This window comes from Topomyia yanbarensis, chromosome 1 (assembly GCF_030247195.1).
Source record: "Topomyia yanbarensis strain Yona2022 chromosome 1, ASM3024719v1, whole genome shotgun sequence".
Taxonomy (NCBI): Eukaryota; Metazoa; Arthropoda; class Insecta; order Diptera; family Culicidae; genus Topomyia; species Topomyia yanbarensis.
This window is the reverse complement of record NC_080670.1, coordinates 136,788,605-136,807,898: the sequence shown is the minus strand read 5'-3', so window position 1 is coordinate 136,807,898 and position 19,294 is coordinate 136,788,605. Positions and strand designations below refer to the sequence as shown.

Genomic DNA, 19,294 nt, shown 5'->3' with positions numbered 1-19,294 from the left:
AAATTACACTGAATCTTAACAAAAGAATAACAGGGTTACAGGTCCTAGTAGTTTCCTTGCATCTAATGCTCGCGCCTATGAGACTGGTTGCTAGCAGTTGTACACAATAGCTCACATAAAAATTTCAAAACCAAAGAGTAGACCGTATAATCCATGAATAATTGTCTGAGTTCCTTGTAATTGTTTACATAAGTATATTAAGATTATGTGAAAGATTTATTACTTTATGAACTATATCATGAACAGTTTCACGAGCTCGACTGGTGAATCGTGTCTAACATATTAGGAATCAACTATATCTTTAAAGTGGATTTTTTTTTAAATTTATGGCCCATTCCACGAATGGTGAAATGTAACTTATATGCTCGCAATCATAACCAGTTGACGAAGCAAGAATGGATCCATGAATTATATTCCGAGTGTCGTGTAATGATTTTCGAGAAAATATCAAGAAGACTTTGTTAATTTTGTGATCTTATTCACAACCACTAATACCAAATAAAGATCAATATGTGGTAAATCAGGAATCAGTTAACGTCGTATATTCGGACCGTAGACAATGTTCATAGATTTGTAGATAAAATTATGAGTCAATGATTTTCGTGTTCGCGAATTGTCGGCGGGAGAAAAAGCGTTGGCGGCGCGCCGCCGGTTTACCTTTCGGCGTTTGTTGAAATTTACCGGCGGCGGCGCACAGGTCTACCTTGAGGCTGATATTTACCGCTTATTGCTATTTCATATTCCTTTGCCATTGCAAATCTCCTCTTTAGATTTCAGATTTTAATTTGTTAGTCCTTTTTCCGTTCTGTTAATAAGCTTCTTCTGTGTCCACGATTTTATGAATTATTCCGCTCGTACATGAAAGAGAGATTAGTAGATACGAAGATTTCTTGAATGAATATTTCTTTTATGGGACTGTAAATGTGAACTCTTCTAGAATGTTTAAGTTGATTTGTACCAAGTTGTTTGTTCACGCACTTCACAACTCTTCTTACTTACTGGATCTTTAGAAAGTTTTGCCGTTGTTTTCACCTGCTTGACCAGGACTTTCTTCTGCTTCCACTGCACCTTCCGCTGGAGATCGCGCGCGAGTTAAACGGGTTGGTAAGGAACTTTGGATATCGCGAAATGAATAGAACTCGAAAACTATTTTTCTGCGACCGACACCACTGATTGCTTTTAACTATCTGTTTATTGTTCTATGTTGTTTGTTTACATTCGTCGTCTGTTTTATGGTACAGCTGATTGACAGCGGTTTTGTGATGCAGAATCCATTCCTGCCTTATGCTCGCACAACGGGTTTGAAGTGTGAATCTTATGGTAAGTATCTTTACATTGCATTTGTTTCTAGGGTTAGTTTAGTTCACTTATTCTTAAATCTAGGTATGTATTTACAAGTATATACAAAACATAAAATTTCATTTTCATTTCAGGTTCGTATTGGAGAATTAGAGGTGAGTATTGAACATTCCGGCCGCCAATGAAATTTTAAGGAATTCAACGGGCATTAGCGGCGGAAGTTCGAGCTTCTTGCGATGACTGACGTTCAACGGGATATGAAGATCTGGATTCGTCTTGTCGGTACAGGCCTTCTTACAGCTTCCAGGATGATTTTTCGAGGTTCGTCGGGTCCGACTGCAAGATACTGTCCGGGAGTGGTGTGCTGTAAAGGAGGAACATCTGTACGCGAACTGTTGGTTTGACAAATTAGGATCGGGTACTTAACTTGAGTCAAGTCCCAGCCGGGGGTTCTAGGAACCCACACGGCGAGGCTTGGTTCTTTACAGGTGAACCACGAACCGCTCGATACCCCCGAGCTTGGGCCAGGATCTCGTCTGGCGACTCATTTCCCCGAGTAGGGGCCGGGAGCTCGTCCGGCGGCTCTGTACCCTGAGCAAGGGCCGGGATCTCGTCCGGCGGCTCTGTTCCCTGAGCAAGGGCCGGGATCTCGTCCGGCGGCTCGGTTCCCTGAGCAAGGGCCTTCCTTTGGCGTTGTTGACGTAGGGCTGCTAATTGGTGCGGGACTCTGTGCTACGATGGGTGGCGCAACTTCAATTGGAAGTAAGCAGAGCTTCGGGATGGCGCGTTGAACGATGCCGAAGGTCGACTTCACAGTGGCGACACGAACAAGGCCGTCAGGGCCGGGATGAACGCTGAGCACGCGTCCCAGGGGCCATTTCAACGGCGGTGCTCTCTCATCTTTGAGAGCGACGATGGAACCAACGGCTAGATTGTCCATGGCTTCTGTCCAGCGGTAGCGACTTTGCAGGGTGGCGAGATACTCCTTGTGCCAACGACTCCAGAAGTGCTGAGTTAGCTGTTGTACTCGTTCCCATCGAGACAACCTGGATTCAGGAACTTCACGGCAATCTGGATCAGGTACCGCATTCAACGGACGACCAATCAGGAAATGTCCTGGAGTCAGAGCCAGCTCATCGGATGGATTGTCCGGCAACGGCGTGATTGGGCGAGAGTTTAGCATTGACTCGACCTGAATCAATGCGGTTTGCAGCTCGGATTCGGTTAGGTGAGCATTTCCGAGGATTTTGCGAAGCAGGGTCTTCACGGATTTCACGCAGGCTTCCCAGATTCCACCGAATGTGGGAGAGCGAGGTGGGATGAAGTGGAACTGTATTCCGTTGTCTGCGCATTCGTTTGCTACGGCATCTTGGTGAACTTGAGTTCGGAAAAGCTTCCGCAGTTCTTCCAGTTCTCGCTGTGCTCCAACAAAGTTCGTGGCGTTATCGCAGTAGATATGCGCAGGCTTTCCTCTACGGCCGACAAATCTTCGCAGGCTCGCAATGAATGTGCTAGTGGTCAGATCCGACACAAGGTCCAAGTGCACGGCTTTGGTATACGGTGATGTAGGCTTTGAAGAATGGCGATCTCTTATTTCGGAGTGACGTTCTCACGTACATTGGCCCAGCCAAGTCAACGCCAACATTCTGAAACGGGTACGCCTGGTTGACCCGAACAGATGGCAGATCCCCCATCAGCTGCTGCAACGGCTTGGGTTTGGCACGTGCGCATACCATGCAGCCGTGGACAATGTTGCGAACCAAGTTCCGTCCGCCGAGGGGCCAAAATCTTTGGCGCAACGAGGATAGTAGTAAGCTGGGACCGGCATGGAGCGTCTTATGGTGTTCTCTCGTGGCGATCATGTCGGTGAGACGATGTTTGGGGAGGACGATCGGGTGTCTTCCGTCGACAGGTATCGCAGCATTGTGAAGCCGGCCGCCGACACGAATAATGCCGTCTACGAGTGTCGGGTGCAGATACCGTAGCTTGGATTTACGGTTTACTTTTCCGACGGTTTCAAGTTGGCGTATCTCGTTGGCAAAGTACTGCTGTTGTATGCGACGGACCAGATTGAGCAGAGTGCGATCAATGTCATGAGCCGTCAACGGGCCGACAAGAATTGGTTGGTGATTCTTCCGGTGAAGGCAGTTAGCGGCGAAACGCCGAAGAAGTGTGCCGATCCGAAGTAGCTGACGAAGATTGGAATAGCGATCGACGATATCTGACGGTTCTACGCTCACGACCGGAAGGGCAATAGTCTGTCGGACCTCCGGTTGGTCTAAGTTTGAGGTCGCTACGACGACGTACTTCGCTGGCCAAGGAGCGAATATTGGTTTTAGCCACTGCGGTCCGTTCCACCACAGTGCACTAGCGAGGAGTTCATCGAGGTCCATTCCTCGAGAAACGAGATCGGCGGGATTGTCTTCGGATGGGACGTGATTCCAAACGGCGTGAGACGTCAGCTCTTGGATTTCAGCCACTCGGTTGGCTACGAACGTCTTCCATGTCGATGGAGTTGCGGATATCCAGTTCAAGACGATGGAAGAATCGGTCCATAGATATGTGGTGGCGGTTATGTCGATGCTGTCCTGAACTTGTTTAAGAAGTCTGGACAGGAGTTGAGCTGCGCATAGCTCGAGGCGTGGAATGGTTTGAGTCCCCATCGGAGCGACCTTGGACTTAGAAATCACCAGGCGAACTGTACAAGGGCCCTCGGCAGGTATTGACCGGAGATAGATGCATGCGCCATATGCAGACTCTGAAGCGTCGCTGAACCCGTGAATCTCCAAGCGGTCGTAACCCGGACGTAACACATGGCGAAAAACTCGAAGGTGGGCAAGTGCTGAAAGCTTCTGGTGAAATTCCTGCCATTCGTGAGCGAATCCGTTAGCCACGGGTGTGTCCCAGTCGAGATGGAGTTTCCAAAGACTCTGCAGCATGATTTTCGCCTTTGCAATGGTCGGTCCAATCAAACCTAAGGGGTCGAAAAGACTGCTGATCTGAGAGAGGATCGCTCGTTTGTTCAGAACCGTACATTCCTTCCAATTCGGCGTCTTGAACGAAAGAAAATCGGTCGACGGTTCCCAGCGGAGGCCAAGTGCAGTCACGGAGGACTCGTGGTCCAAATCGAGTAGTGTTTTCGTCTCTCGGAGCTCCAACGGAATGGTATCAAGAATAGCTTGACAATTCGAAGACCATTGTCGGAGAGGAAGTCCTGCGCATGCGAGCATTGCAATGAGCTGGTTGCAGGTAACGGCGAGAGATTCAGCATCGTCAGAACCGGACAGCAAATTGTCGACGTAGAAGTCGTGGCGGACAGCTGGTTCCGCCAGCGGAAAATGTTGCCCTTCATCATCGGCGAGCTTCTGCAGCACCCTAGTTGCCAAAAATGGAGCACTGCTTGTGCCGTATGTGACGGTGCGGAGCTGGTAGCTCTTCAGTGGAGCCTCGGGATCGTCGCGCCAGAGAATTCGCTGCAGCGGTTGGTCGGTGGGATGGACCAAAATCTGCCGGTACATTTTTTCAATGTCCGCAGATATCACGAACTGGTGGATTCGAAAACGGAGGACAATCGTCACGAGAGTGTCCTGGATTGTGGGACCAGGAAGCAGGACATCGTTCAGCGAGATACCGGACTTCGAGCGGCATGATGCGTCGAATACGGTACGAAGCTTTGTAGTGGTGCTGTCGAGTTTCATCACAGCGTGGTGTGGAAGGTAGTATTGCGGTTGCGCGTCGATTTCATCGGGGCCAATCTCCCGCATATGTCCCAATCTCACGTACTCGTGGATGAACTGCTGATACATCGCCTTCTTATCGGGACTCGCACCGAGTGAGCGTTCTAGAGAGAAGAAGCGGCGGGTGGCGTTGTATTTGTTGTCCTTTAACTGCCAAAGCAGCTCGTCACGCTTGGGCAGCTTGACGACGTAGCGGCCTTCGGAGTTGCGGGTGGTGTTCTTCAAGAAATGTTCCTCACAGTATCGTTCCGACGGAGACCATCCCTTTGCATCGTGGACTTCTTCGAGCTGCCAGAATCGGTTGACCAATTCATCGATTGTGCAGGGATTACTGAACTGGCACTTGCGTGGATCGCTGTGATCGTGGTTTTCCAATAAACACTCTCCGGAGACGACCCAACCGAACTCTGTATTCTGCAGAAGCGGTAACTCTTCCCCGAGCGATATCCTGCCGTATCGAAGAATTTGGAAGAAATGGGCGGCACCCAGAATCATATCGATGTCGCCAGTAACAGCGAATGTTGGATCTGCAAGCTCCACGTGCTTTGGAATCGGCCAGTGGCGGGCTTCTACCGTCGACTGGGGCAGCTTGACGGTAATGGAAGGCAGAACGAGCATGGAGCATTGTACGGAGAAGGGAGTGACTCGAGAGAAGATGGTTATCGTGGCCTGGTATTCAACCAGCGTTGTAGTGTTTCCGATTCCGCTTATCGGGATAGCATGCGGCAATCGGATGCGAGGAAGCTGCAGTCGTTCGCAAAGAGCCCCAGAAACAAAGTTGCGTTGGGAAGCACAGTCCAGCAAGCAACGAGCAGTGACGATGCGACCTCTACCGTTACGGATATCCACTAGCGCAGTCGGAAGGAAAACGGTTCCAGGAATCACTTCACCAGTATGTGATACGAGGGCAGTCTGAGAACTCATGGAAGGCGCATGAATGTGGGATAAGTTTGCGATTGAGGTAGAGGTAGACGGTTGCTGGATGGGAGCTTGCGAAACAGACTGGGGTGACAGTGAGTTTGGAGCATGCAGCGCAGATGCTGCGGTGAGAGTCGGCTGGAGGGCAACACAGCAAGTTGATCCGGTGGCATGACCAGAAGCGGGATTGTCGTCACAGGGCTCAGTATGAAGAAGCGTGTGGTGCTTCTTGGTACATGTACGGCATCTTGACCCAGAACAGTTCCGGGCATAATGGGAACTCGATCTCAAACAGTTAATGCAAAGGTTTTTCTGTCTTACCAGATCGATCCGTTGGCGAAGGTTGAGTTTCCGAAATTCCGGACAGCTGTACAGGTAGTGACTCTCACCGCACTTGTCGCACGGCTTCGGCTTGCTGGCGCTGGAAGAGGGTGTACTGGATACTGCAGTTTGCTGTGTAGCTGCGACTGGAAAGGCTGCTAGCTTGGATGTCGGATTTGGCTTGCTGCGAGGAGGAGCGGTGTTCGAAGTGGCTGAAGAAACTGCTTGCAAAACTCGAGCGTAGTTCTGGAGGAAGTTTACCATCGTCACGTATGATGGCATTGAAGTTGACGCACCAGTGCTTGTGTCCTCTGATGTGCCGGCGGTTCCTCCCAGAACCGAAGCGATGTTGTCAGCATCGAGTTTGCTACAGTGGTTCTCCCATTCCCGGAGCGTACAAGGATCGAGGCGTATAGATAGCTGGTAAACCAGGATAGAGCTCCATCGGTCTGCTGGTTCACCCAAGCTCTTCAGAACGGAGATCTGCTGCTCGAAGCGATCGATCAGCGCAAGCAGATCTTCAGCTGATTCCTTGCGCATCGCTGGAGTGTCGAAAAGCGTCCGAATGTGACACTTGATTAACTGCCGGTTGTTCTCAAAACGCAGCCGCAACGTTCGCCAAGCGTCCTTGTAGCCCTGCTCGCTTATTTTGATAGGGTCGAGAATGCGCGCTGCCTCTCCTTGAACGAGGCCCTTCAGATAGTGCATCTTCTCGACCGCACTGATGTCGCTCCGGGAACCTACTGCGGATTCAAATGAATCGCGAAAAACACACCAGTCTTCCAACTTACCGCTAAACTTGGGTAGGTTAAGCTCCGGAAGCCTGATGTTCATTGGTCTCGATGGTGCGGGGTTGGCAGAAGGGGGAGAACGTATTTTCTTCGCCAGTTTGGCCAAGTAGAAGGACCGAAGAGCATAATAGCGACCGTCGAACAACTGCCGTTCCTTTTTCAGGTCGATTGGCTCCTTATCGGTGGAAAACATCTCCAATTTCACCACCGTCCCGTGAAACTCGTCGTAAAATTTCTCCAACTTTTCCGCCCACGCTTCTACTTGGCCCGCAAACTTACTGTCCTTGTCGAACTCCTTCGCATAATATTCCAACAAAGCCATTGAATCGACAATATTCTGCTTCGTCAGCTCCAACTCACTGAATTTCCTCTCGTCGGCCATTTTCTTCTTCGGTAGCGCCGTATTCCCGTTCACTCACGCACTTTTCAACCTCCAAGAATCCAAAATGCACCCGAACAGTCAATTTGCAAAATAAAAATTTCACCGCGAAACTTAAAAACTTTTTTGAAAATATTCCTTCAGAAATCTTTATGTTCCAGCACGGCGCGCACCGTTCAGGCAATAGGTAAACAATGCACACTACCTACGCTATCGTCAGCTGGCTGTGTCTCGCACGCACTACTCGTTGTAACGATGTAAATATTCTGCGATGGTGGATTCTTGGAGGGAACACTATGCGGTTTTGTTTGCACTACCGCGTAAAATGGCTAGTTTGCCGCTTGGGGACGCTACCGAAAATCACCTTTCGCGCACTTTTTCTGGCTCTACCCGTCTTCAGCGGGGCCGTTCTTTGCGATTTTTTCGCCTATTCTGGGCAATTTACAATCACTTTTTGCCTCTTCTGGGCACCTTTCGTTCACTTTTTGCCTATTCTGGGCAGTTTTCTGTTCACTCGCGGGCACTTTTTCTTCAAGATCCGGCTCGAAGGACCAAATTTATGTTCACGCACTTCACAACTCTTCTTACTTACTGGATCTTTAGAAAGTTTTGCCGTTGTTTTCACCTGCTTGACCAGGACTTTCTTCTGCTTCCACTGCACCTTCCGCTGGAGATCGCGCGCGAGTTAAACGGGTTGGTAAGGAACTTTGGATATCGCGAAATGAATAGAACTCGAAAACTATTTTTCTGCGACCGACACCACTGATTGCTTTTAACTATCTGTTTATTGTTCTATGTTGTTTGTTTACATTCGTCGTCTGTTTTATGGTACAGCTGATTGACAGCGGTTTTGTGATGCAGAATCCATTCCTGCCTTATGCTCGCACAACGGGTTTGAAGTGTGAATCTTATGGTAAGTATCTTTACATTGCATTTGTTTCTAGGGTTAGTTTAGTTCACTTATTCTTAAATCTAGGTATGTATTTACAAGTATATACAAAACATAAAATTTCATTTTCATTTCAGGTTCGTATTGGAGAATTAGAGGTGAGTATTGAACATTGTTAATATGATATCTGGTTGATAGTATGAATTCATATTTTTTTTTGAGGTCGCTAGCCGTGCATTGAAGAATGCCTAAAACTCTGAACTAGGCCCCTTCGAGTCCAGTCCGTCATCTGTCCGTCTCGTCCTGTCGTGTCTGGGGCTTCCAGGTTACGTGCATTCACCAGACGAGACTAGCTTATGTCAGCCTAATTGTGCACTGGTTTCATAGAATCGAGGCGATCATCGAAATGATAGATCCTACGAGTGAATGCACTTGGCCCAGTCACCTGTCGAGCATTTGTATATTTGCGTGTGTGAATGTTTACGTGTGTATGGGAAGTGTTGCATGTTGAGATATGTGTGTTAGGGACCATTCATAAATTACGTAACGCAAAAATTGCCCAAAATTGACTCCCCCTCCCCCTATGTAACAAATTGTCACAAATTTCTCCATCCCCCTCCCCTGTTACGTAAGAAATTCCAAGAAATTTTTTTTTTCTTCTATGAAAACGCGTTACGTAACGATCTAGTTAACACCCCCTCCCCCCTATGTCACAACTTGTCGTACCCCTCCCCCCCTAAATGCGTTACGTAATTTATGAATGGTCCCTTACCTGTAAATAATATGTTAATACAAATATGCATGATGTTAAAATAAGACATGACATAATATGCTACTTACAGTTTGTTGTTCGTTCCTACTTATCTGATTCAATTGAGTATGAAAGTACATCTCAATTTTTCTAAAACCTGGCGACGTTTGATGGCAGCGAATAGTCATTGTTGACAGCAATGTTGCCCTTTTATGTTAAATTATCTCGGAGGCGCATCAGAGGACCATGCAATAAAACTACTTGGAATCGTCCAAATGGCAGAAAATGATATATATTTACCATTAACGACAATTAACTCCATTAGAAGTTTCTCATGCTATGCTGGACGGGAATGGATGATTGACGTGTACCGGTAAATCAATCGTACCTTCATTTATCCAATCCGAATGAATCGAATGCACGAATTGAACACCAGTAAAAAGTAACCAACGAATCCTAAGAAGGATCACCCACTGTTCCATCATATAAGCCAGTTCTGCATTCATTCCCTGGTCCACATGTCACAAATACTCAGACGCCCACATACACAAATAGCATACAATTGTACACTAGTACCAAAAACTACAATTATTACAACACAACACAACTAATAGGGTTCTACTGTTATTTTTTTTAATGCGCCTGTGCACGTTGCCGAGGTCGACCGATAAATCGACACACAATGACTGCCGTTAAGCTGTTGAACAATGTCTGCAAACACAGCCCACAGAAAAAGTCGATCCACGGCGACCCGCCAATCGGCCACGCCAGCGTGCACAGGCTCTTAGTTGACTGTTAGTTTGGGCTGGTGCAGAGTATGAAAAAACACAAAACATAAAAAAGGCCCATAAGCCCTCTCGGTATCCTCGATGCATCACTATCGAGGCGCAATGCAATAACCATCCTAAAGCAGGTGTCTGCTCAAATATGCTTGAAGATGTTTGGAATACCGTCAAACCCGTCAACCTAGGAGAGGGGCAAATATCTGCATCTTCGAAAAAATCTGCAGCTAAAATTAAAAGTCTGCGAATTTGCAGACATGTCAGCAAATCTGGCATCTCTGAGGACGATGTCCGACTGATTACTAGATGACAAATACAATCATACTGCGCACAGTACTCGTCGAGCAGAGAATTAAAAAACAAAAATTCACTGAATTTTCAGGTTTGTCAGGTGGAAAAGGGGTGACGATATTGGCACATCGTCCTCGTTCCTAAGCGCGTGTTCAGCCTTTGCTATATACATTGATTCCCATGCGTTTAGGCGAAGACTGCATATCAAGAAGACTGGCAACTCTGTTCAGAATCTGGCGACAGTAACAGCAACGCCACTTGCGGGTAAAGGCGGTACTTCAAATAGTGATACACACATATACATTTTTACATTAAGCTTCCTACCTTCCTCGAATAGAGGCGCTATAATTCGTTTGTCTGTTGCTTTTCGTTTGTATGGGGGAAGTAAAGAGATATCAGTATTCTTAATATGTAGTCTTCGGTTTGGATGTGCAGCTTTCCGTAAAGTTTTCACAAGTTTCGCGCTATCCCAGTCTATTGTGTGATTGTGGGTTATAGTATGTGCTACCACACTGGATTCGTTGGCTCTTTCGCGGTCGACAGCTGGGAGGGAGAAACAAACTCAATAAATGTGAATGTCATAGCCAGCCAGAACGAAACCTTCACTCTGAGCCACAAAAGAGTGATCGTCGAGGAAATGAGAGTATTGTTACCTATTCTTGCTTGTATAATGACTACCGGGAAACGTTCGGAACTAAAAAACGACGACTACTTCGTTTAATGGTAATACTTGAACTGGCGCTGCCAGCAGCTTTATTCGAGCTCTGACTTTTCAAAGCATAGGTTTTCTCTCCCATTCTCATCTCATACTATTCGGACGTTTATCGGGTCATAACAGTCCTTACCCCTTAAACTAGAAGATACATTTCGAAAGATTTTTAACAATCAATAAACTTATCAAACTATTTTTGAAAGAAATTCTTTTTTTTCACTTTTTCTTCTTACTTTTATATCTATTGGCTATTCTATCTGAGCGCCTCAGAGCCGTTTTAGAGCGATCCGAGGCTAACTTCGAGTGCCACGAACCAATGTGCGGAGCAGGTCTTCCCTTCGAACTTTCCATCCCTTCGCATCTTTGTGTTCTTCGCCGTTTCGATTCAGGGAAGCCCCGAAAAACTTCCTCGTCTTCGCTCTCTTCGCCATTATAATCGTCACAGTCCCTCTCTGGCCACGTACGTTTGCGGCCACCAGTCGCTTCGCGAACTTGTTCGGGTTGTCGGACTATGACGGCTCTTCTTCTCCTTCCGAGCCACTTATCCAGTCTTATCTGGTTTCGATGCACCATCACCTTTGTGTCTCCAAGGGCGATCTGTAATATATTTTTTTGAAATTTTCATTGGAAAATGTCCCTTGATCCATCGTGCTGCATCATGGGGATTGTGACTATTGTACCAAAGTACATCTCCAATCCTCAGATCGCTTAGACTATCTGGATCACTTAGATCAATCTCAGATTTCTGAGAGCTGTCATCAGGTGGGATTGTACGTTTGAGTGATTGTGTGTAGTGTTTTTTTGGGTTTACTAAGCCTAAGATAGTCTTTGGTTTGAACGAATATACTCTTTCTGATGGAAAGCGTCCATCATCTGTCAAACACGAATTACGATACGACAATAAAAATAAATTTACCTGATCTTCTAAATCAAACTTTTTCAATTCTGGGTCTAAAAGGAATTTCTTGAGCACATCTTTTACGGTTCTCACCAACCTTTCGGCTTGACCATTGCTAGAGAGATTATAAGGTGGACTTTTTATTACCTTTCTTCCTTGTTTTTCTAGGAACTCCACAAAGCCAAATGAATTGAATGGTGGGCCACCGTCGGTAACTATAACATCGAGCAAACCAAACCTAGCGAAAAACTCTATAAACTTTTTCGAAACTTTCCCTGTATCGGTCCCTTGCTTCATCCAGATAATCTATCCATTTGGAAAAGCTATCTACTATTAGCAAAAACGACTTCCGATCGAAGAAAAAGAAATCCGCATGTATTCTGCCGAATGGTTTGGTTGTAGGAATCCACGATGAAGTTAGCTTTGGCTTTGGAACCACAGCCATCCTGTTGCAAGCATCGCACGAATTTGCCAAACACTCAATATTAGCGGTAATGCCATACCAGTAGACTGATCGACGTGCCATCTTCTTCATCTTCACCATCCCTAAGTGATTAGCATAAAGCAATTTTAGCATCTTATTTTGCATTGATTTAGGAATTATTACTCTATCCTGATAGAGTAAACATCTATCCACGTATTCCAAGTCTCGTTGATTCGAGAAAACGTTTACATATATATATATATATATATATATATATATATATATATATATATATATATATATATATATATATATATATATATATATATATATATATATATATATATATATATATATATATATATATATATATATATATATATATATATATATATATATATATATATATATATATATATATATATATATATATATATATATATATATATATATATATATATATATATATATATATATATATATATATATTATATATATATATATATATATATATATATATATATATATATATATATATATATATATATATATATATATATATATATATATATATATATATATATATATATATATATATATATATATATATATATATATATATATATATATATATATATATATATATATATATATATATATATATAATATATATATATATATATATATATATATATATATATATATATATATATAATATATATATATATATATATATATATATATATATATATATATATATATATATATATATTATATATATATATATATATATATATATATATATATAATATATATATATATATATATATATATATATATATATATATATATATATATATATATATATATATATATATATATATATATATATATATATATATATATATATATATATATATATATATATATATATATATATATATATATATATATATATATATATATATATATAATATATATATATATATATATATATATATATATATATATATATATATATATATATATATATATATATATATATATATATATATATATATATATATATATATATATAGATTTGCGTTTCATTGTGAAAAACATTATAGTCATTATTATTTCTAATTTCTAAAAATAGCTTCATATCATCCGCATATATGAGAATTTTAATGTTTTTTTTTTAAATAAGAGAGATGTCGTTGACATATAAAATGAAAAGAAGAGGTCTTAAGGCTCAAGTTACCTCAAGGCTTGGTAGTATGCGTAAGAAAAAATTGTGTTCAGCTTTGCCACCAGATTATCCATTTAAACCTTTTCAAAACTCTAAAAGAAGAATATCAGTCGATTTATTAGGTCATCACGATTCAATTCATGCAAAATACCTGCTGGAAAAACCATCGGCTTAGCTGGATGGTGCTTTTGAAAAAGTGGCTGTGATTTTTTATCACACTACCACACCGAGCTGGGGTACGCAACACAACTGCGCAATGAAAAAACCACAGCCACTTTTTCAAAAGCACCATTTAGCTAAGCCGGTGGGTTTTCCAGCAGGTATTTTGCATGAATTGAATCGTGATGATCTAATAAATCGACTGATATTCTTCTTTTAGAGTTTTAAAAAGGTTTAAATGGATAATCCGGTGGGAAAGCTGAACACAAATTTTCCTACGCACACTACCAAGCGTTCAATTCTAACACATGCTTAAAAAAGGTAACTTGAACCTTAAATGAGAACCTTGAGGAACCCCCGAAGTAAATTTAATTATATCAGATTTCATCTCATAGAATTTTACTATTTACTGGCGATCTGTTAAATACGACTTAATCCAATTGAGGAGTCTCATCTCGATTCCCATTTTTTCAAGTTTGAAAATGAACATGGGAATGTCCAGTTTATCGAAAGCTTTGCTGAATTCAGTGTGAAGACCTTCTATATGATTTCCTTTATCCTTAGCATTTAACGAGTAATCAACAATTCTAGAAGGTTTGTACTAGTTGAACAGCCTTTAAAAAACCATGTTGTGAATTTGTTATTTCATGTTTGACTTGGTTGAAAATGTTTTTATTTATGATGGATTCGAAAAGTTTGGGAAAGTAAGACAGAATGGCAATTTCACGATAATTGCGAATATCAGATTTTTTACCTGATTTATAAATAGGTATTAAAAAGATTTTTTCCAGTCTTTTGTGAAAATATCAGATTCTAGTGACTTATTGAATAGCCAGAATAAAGGTGATGTGAGCTCAGTTGCTAAATTCTTTATGAAAGCAGGTGGAATTCCACCAGGTCCTGAGCCTTTAGTGGCATCTAGATCATTGAGACCAGACAAGATATCTTGAACATAAATGTGACTGACATCAACATCCCTTGAATAATCAGGAAAATAAGACAAATATTCAAAGTCATGATCGTTGTTTGAATAGTTAGAATAAGTTTCTTGAAAAAATGTTGCGAAGAGATTACAAATATCTTTTGAAGTTTCACCCTCTTTCCCATCCAAAGACATTTTTGGTGGGACGTTGCATGAATTCAACTTAGTTTTGATGTAATTAAAAAAGTTTTTTGAGCATGACTTGATCTCATTTTCAGTTTTTGCATTATATACAGTTAGTGCTGAAGAAATAGCCAAAGTTAGTTGGTCACGAATGAAATGGAATATTATTTGCCCTTCGTAAACTAGGCTGGACAGCATTTCCCCTGCCGTCTTATGAGGCACGCTGCATGCTTATCAATATACAAACATTGAAGGAACGTCGTGAATTTGCAATGCTTTCGTTCATTAATAATATCGTCTCGCATCGTATTGATTCAGCCGAAATTTTATCCAAATTGAACTTTTATGCACCTTATCGACAGCTACGAAATCGAAGTATATTTTCAATAACTCCACATCGTACAAACTATGCAAAATGTGGTCCCATAAATCGAATGATGGCCATTTATAACCACTATTGCGAATCAATTGATTTTACAAAGTCCAAATTAAAACTAACACAATATTTTATACATAAAATAAATTCTAACGCATAAGAAAATGATTCAGTATAAGTTAAAATTGCTTTATTCATAATAAAATTACGTATATATATATATATATATATATATATATATATTATATATATATATATATATATATATATATATATATATATATATATATATATATATATATATATATATATATATATATATATATATATATATATATATATATATATATATATATATATATATATATATATATATATATATATATATATATAATATATATATATATATATATATATATATATATATATATATATATATATATATATATATATATATATATATATATATATATATATATATATATATAATATATATATATATATATATATATATATATATATATATAATTTAGCAATTAAGAAAAAAATGTAACTATTCCTGTAACTATAGCTACATCGATTGACGAAATAAATAAATAAAATAAAAAAAAGATGTGTCCTCAAGCAGGAATCCAACATGCGATCTCCCAGTCTCTATATGGGTGCGTTAATCACTCCGCCATCGAGGAACTGTGATGGTGCATCATAGATTCCCAACAGTATCGTGATCTCCGCCACAGTCTCAATACCTACAGTGGACCGTTCTACCCCCAAAGCCTCTCATTAGCGAATCGTCACCACCCCTTCTCAGGCAGAATTGACTCGTTAGTCTATTTTTAGCTCCCCTGTGGATTACGTTCAGGCTTGAGATTTTTTTCATAGTTTTGCTTCAATTAGCTAGCTTTGACACCGCGAGACTTTTGGTGGTGAGCAAAGCTATGGGAAAGCATGTTGAAGTCTGCCCTCAAAGCCCATTGGGGGTAGAATGGTCCACTGTAGGTATTGAGACTGTAGCAGGCATCACGATACTGTTGGGAATCTGTGATGCATCATCACAGTTCCTCGATGGCGGAGTGGTTAACGCACCCAACTAGAGACTGGGAGATCACAGGTTCGATTCCTGCTTGAGGACATATCTTTTCCCAGTGTGTTCAATAAATGGTGAATTATCATCATTTCCGGTTCAGTTCGGTTTCTCATCTCGCTCAGTTCCAGATGCTAGCAATCGCACCACTGCTATAGCAGGGCAAGTAATCAAATTTACCCGCGCGCCGCTTGTTCTATTTGCAAAGGCAAAAATTGATTCCTTCTACCTAGTGTGTGAAATGTGAATAAACAATGAGTGACAATACAAAGCAAGAGTATGTCCCGTTGCGAGCAAACTGTGTTGTGGTTGACTTTTCGAAATGTTCCGGTAAGACCATCGCAGAAGTTAATGCGGTGCAGTTCCACCGTTTACGTCATGTGGTACTGATTATGTTCAAAATCATTAGTCAAGCAGAATCATTCGCTTCCCAGAACAACATGAAACACGTCGTCGAATGTAATGACATTTTATACAATATCCCAACGCATATAGATGTTGACAGTATTGAAATAAAGATACCATAAAGATATAATAAAAAAATAAAGAATAAAGATAGATTGAAATAAAGCACCACGTATTTTTTCCTCCGTTATCAAAAAAAAACATGTCAAAATACGGAGAAGTGAGTAGTATTACGGAAGATACTTGGAGGAACATCTTCCCAAGACGCCGCAACGGCGTTCGTGTGGTAAGAATGCGTCCGACAAAACCTATTCCTTCTTACTTGAGCTTCTCGGTAAATGCCCTCAAGGTATTACACATTCTCAACGATCGCTAATCACGCATCCAGGGCAGATTCCTATGTGCCAATATTGCGATCAGCCGCTACACCACGGAAAACCTTGCGCAGATTGCTAAGGAAATTCCACGAGAAGTAGTCTTCGTATGCTAAACCACAACCGGTTGGTAAACCAAAGACTGCGGACCGGGCATGCACAAACACCAGCTCAACAACGATCGAGCCCAGTACCACTAAACCAACTGCCATTACCAACATCGAAGTAACAATTACAACAAATGTTTCCAAACCAACAACCAACATCATCAATAAAGAATCATACAGCGATGAAGAAGGATTTACAATAGCGACCCGGAAGTACGAGAAACGAACAAGAACATCCGACCGTGAGCATCAAGAATGCAGTACCGATGACGACATGGACGTGAACGAAAACGCGAGAGAAGACGGATCGAAAGACCCTCAAGGTGCGGCGGACAACGCACCTCAATTTTCACGTCAACAAGACCCTATGGATAGTTGAGAGTATATTTTAATTTCTACATATTGTAAAAGTTTTAAAAGACCCACGGCTCAGTTATGCTAACGCATTGAGCCGTGTCAAATAAACAGGAAAAAAATCATTTCCGGTTCATTCTTTCTGTCTATTTCTCATTGGACATGATCCGAAAACCTTGAAAAAAGGGTAAAACAAGACTCACATCAAAACAAGGAATATATTTCCACAATATTATATTGAACGTAACCAGGTATTAAATCAAAGCTCGGATAAATGAGAAAGCCACAATTGCACCACTAGGTGGATTAAAACAGGTTTTTTTATATATTTTTAGGTATTTGATAACCACGTTGTGAAATATATTCCACCCGAAAATTTTCATCCTGCACAAGAGCCAAAACGAAAGTGGCATAAACCGAAGGGTTGTTTGCTCGTCGGTGCTCAAAGTAAAGACCCGTCATTATACACTAAGGAATACTGTGGACTATTTAAAGATTCCGGTGTACTACCAAAGCAACACTTATGTCGGTTTCTCATCTCACCAGAGGCTCAACTGTTACCAGGTACTCCGTTGAATGTCACGCACTTTAGAGTAGGTGATTACGTTGATGTTCGCGGCAAAACGTGAGTTAATTTAGTTTCGAAAAAACTGCAATACAATTTAATTAATTATATTTCTAGTGTAGATCATGGCTTTCAAGGAGTTGTAAAACGGCACGGTTTCAAGGGGATGCCTGCATCTCATGGCGTAACAAAAACTCATCGTCGACCTGGTAATATTGGCGCCGGTGGTAGTAAAGCACGTGTGTGGCCAGGTACTAAAATGCCTGGTCATATGGGAAACCGTTGGCGCAATCTTAGAGGTTTGAAAATTTGGCGTATTAATACCAAGTATAATGTTATGTGGGTACAAGGAAGCAACATTGCAGGTGAAACTAATGGGTTGGTTTACATTTACGATACAATTTTACCTCTGAGGAAATATACAAAAGCACCTGCTTTTCCCACGCATTTTGAGTGTGAAAACGATTTGTATGCAGATGAGGATATTTGGCATGAAGACATTCATTGTTTCAAAGATAGCTCCATTACATTAAAAGAAGAATAAATAAATGCTTGGAAACCCTCTCTGTTATTCTTTAACATTATGTATACATATCTTTATATATAATTAATTCGCTTTAATGATAATTTCGCTTTCAGGGGGTCTTCTACTCGCGATGCCCAAAATTGAGCACTTTTTTGGAATAAATTGTAAAGCATCTACTCAATGAATTTAGAAACTATTTTTTTTATTTTGATGATACATGTTTTGAGTTTTCAATTTTACTTTTGAAGACGAAAAGAAAAATCTCTTGCGAGCTTCAAACTTCTTTGATCACATTGATGTTGAAACTGCATGGGTCCCGCTTAAGTAAAGTTGTAGCAAATTGGGTAATCTGTAATCAGAAAACTCGTATTTTTTATAATCATAGTTACGTTGGTTATGTTTAGACGAGAGTGATTTCTTTTATTTTATAATTTGTAAAAGTTATGTAACGATTTGTGAAAATTTCCAATATTTTCGTTATTTTTTAGCCTATTAGGGGCCATAAAAATGGAACAAATTGACATTTTGCAAATCCCTCTCGACCAAACATAGCTGTAAGTTTTCTGAACAACTGGAGAAAAAACTAGGAGTGGGTAATGTCCGGGACATAACCGCGGCGTTGACGTAGGACTAAACTTGGGCATATCATATGACATTCATGGATAATTTGAGCCAATGCCAATTTTGAATGAATGTTTACTGGAAATTTCATGTCGAATGAGATTGCCACATTCACTGATTTTCTAGGACTTGCAAAAACCTTCGGGATAATTTGATAAACATTTGCTTATATGAATCACTGGCACATGTACAGAA

At 41.1% G+C, this 19,294-nt stretch overlaps 1 protein-coding gene across 1 annotated transcript in view; it reads left to right on the top strand.

Annotated features, from left to right (window-relative positions):
• Positions 1-18,511, top strand: part of LOC131691442 (large ribosomal subunit protein uL3m) — a 40,466-nt gene extending 21,955 nt beyond the window's left edge. Inside the window, exons 4-5 of the mRNA XM_058977879.1 lie at positions 17,723-18,012; positions 18,070-18,511. Coding sequence (XP_058833862.1) covers positions 17,723-18,012; positions 18,070-18,496 — 717 coding nt within the window. The 3' untranslated portion in view covers positions 18,497-18,511. The remainder of the gene's footprint in view (positions 1-17,722; positions 18,013-18,069) is intronic.
• The last annotated feature ends 783 nt before the right edge of the window (positions 18,512-19,294 follow it).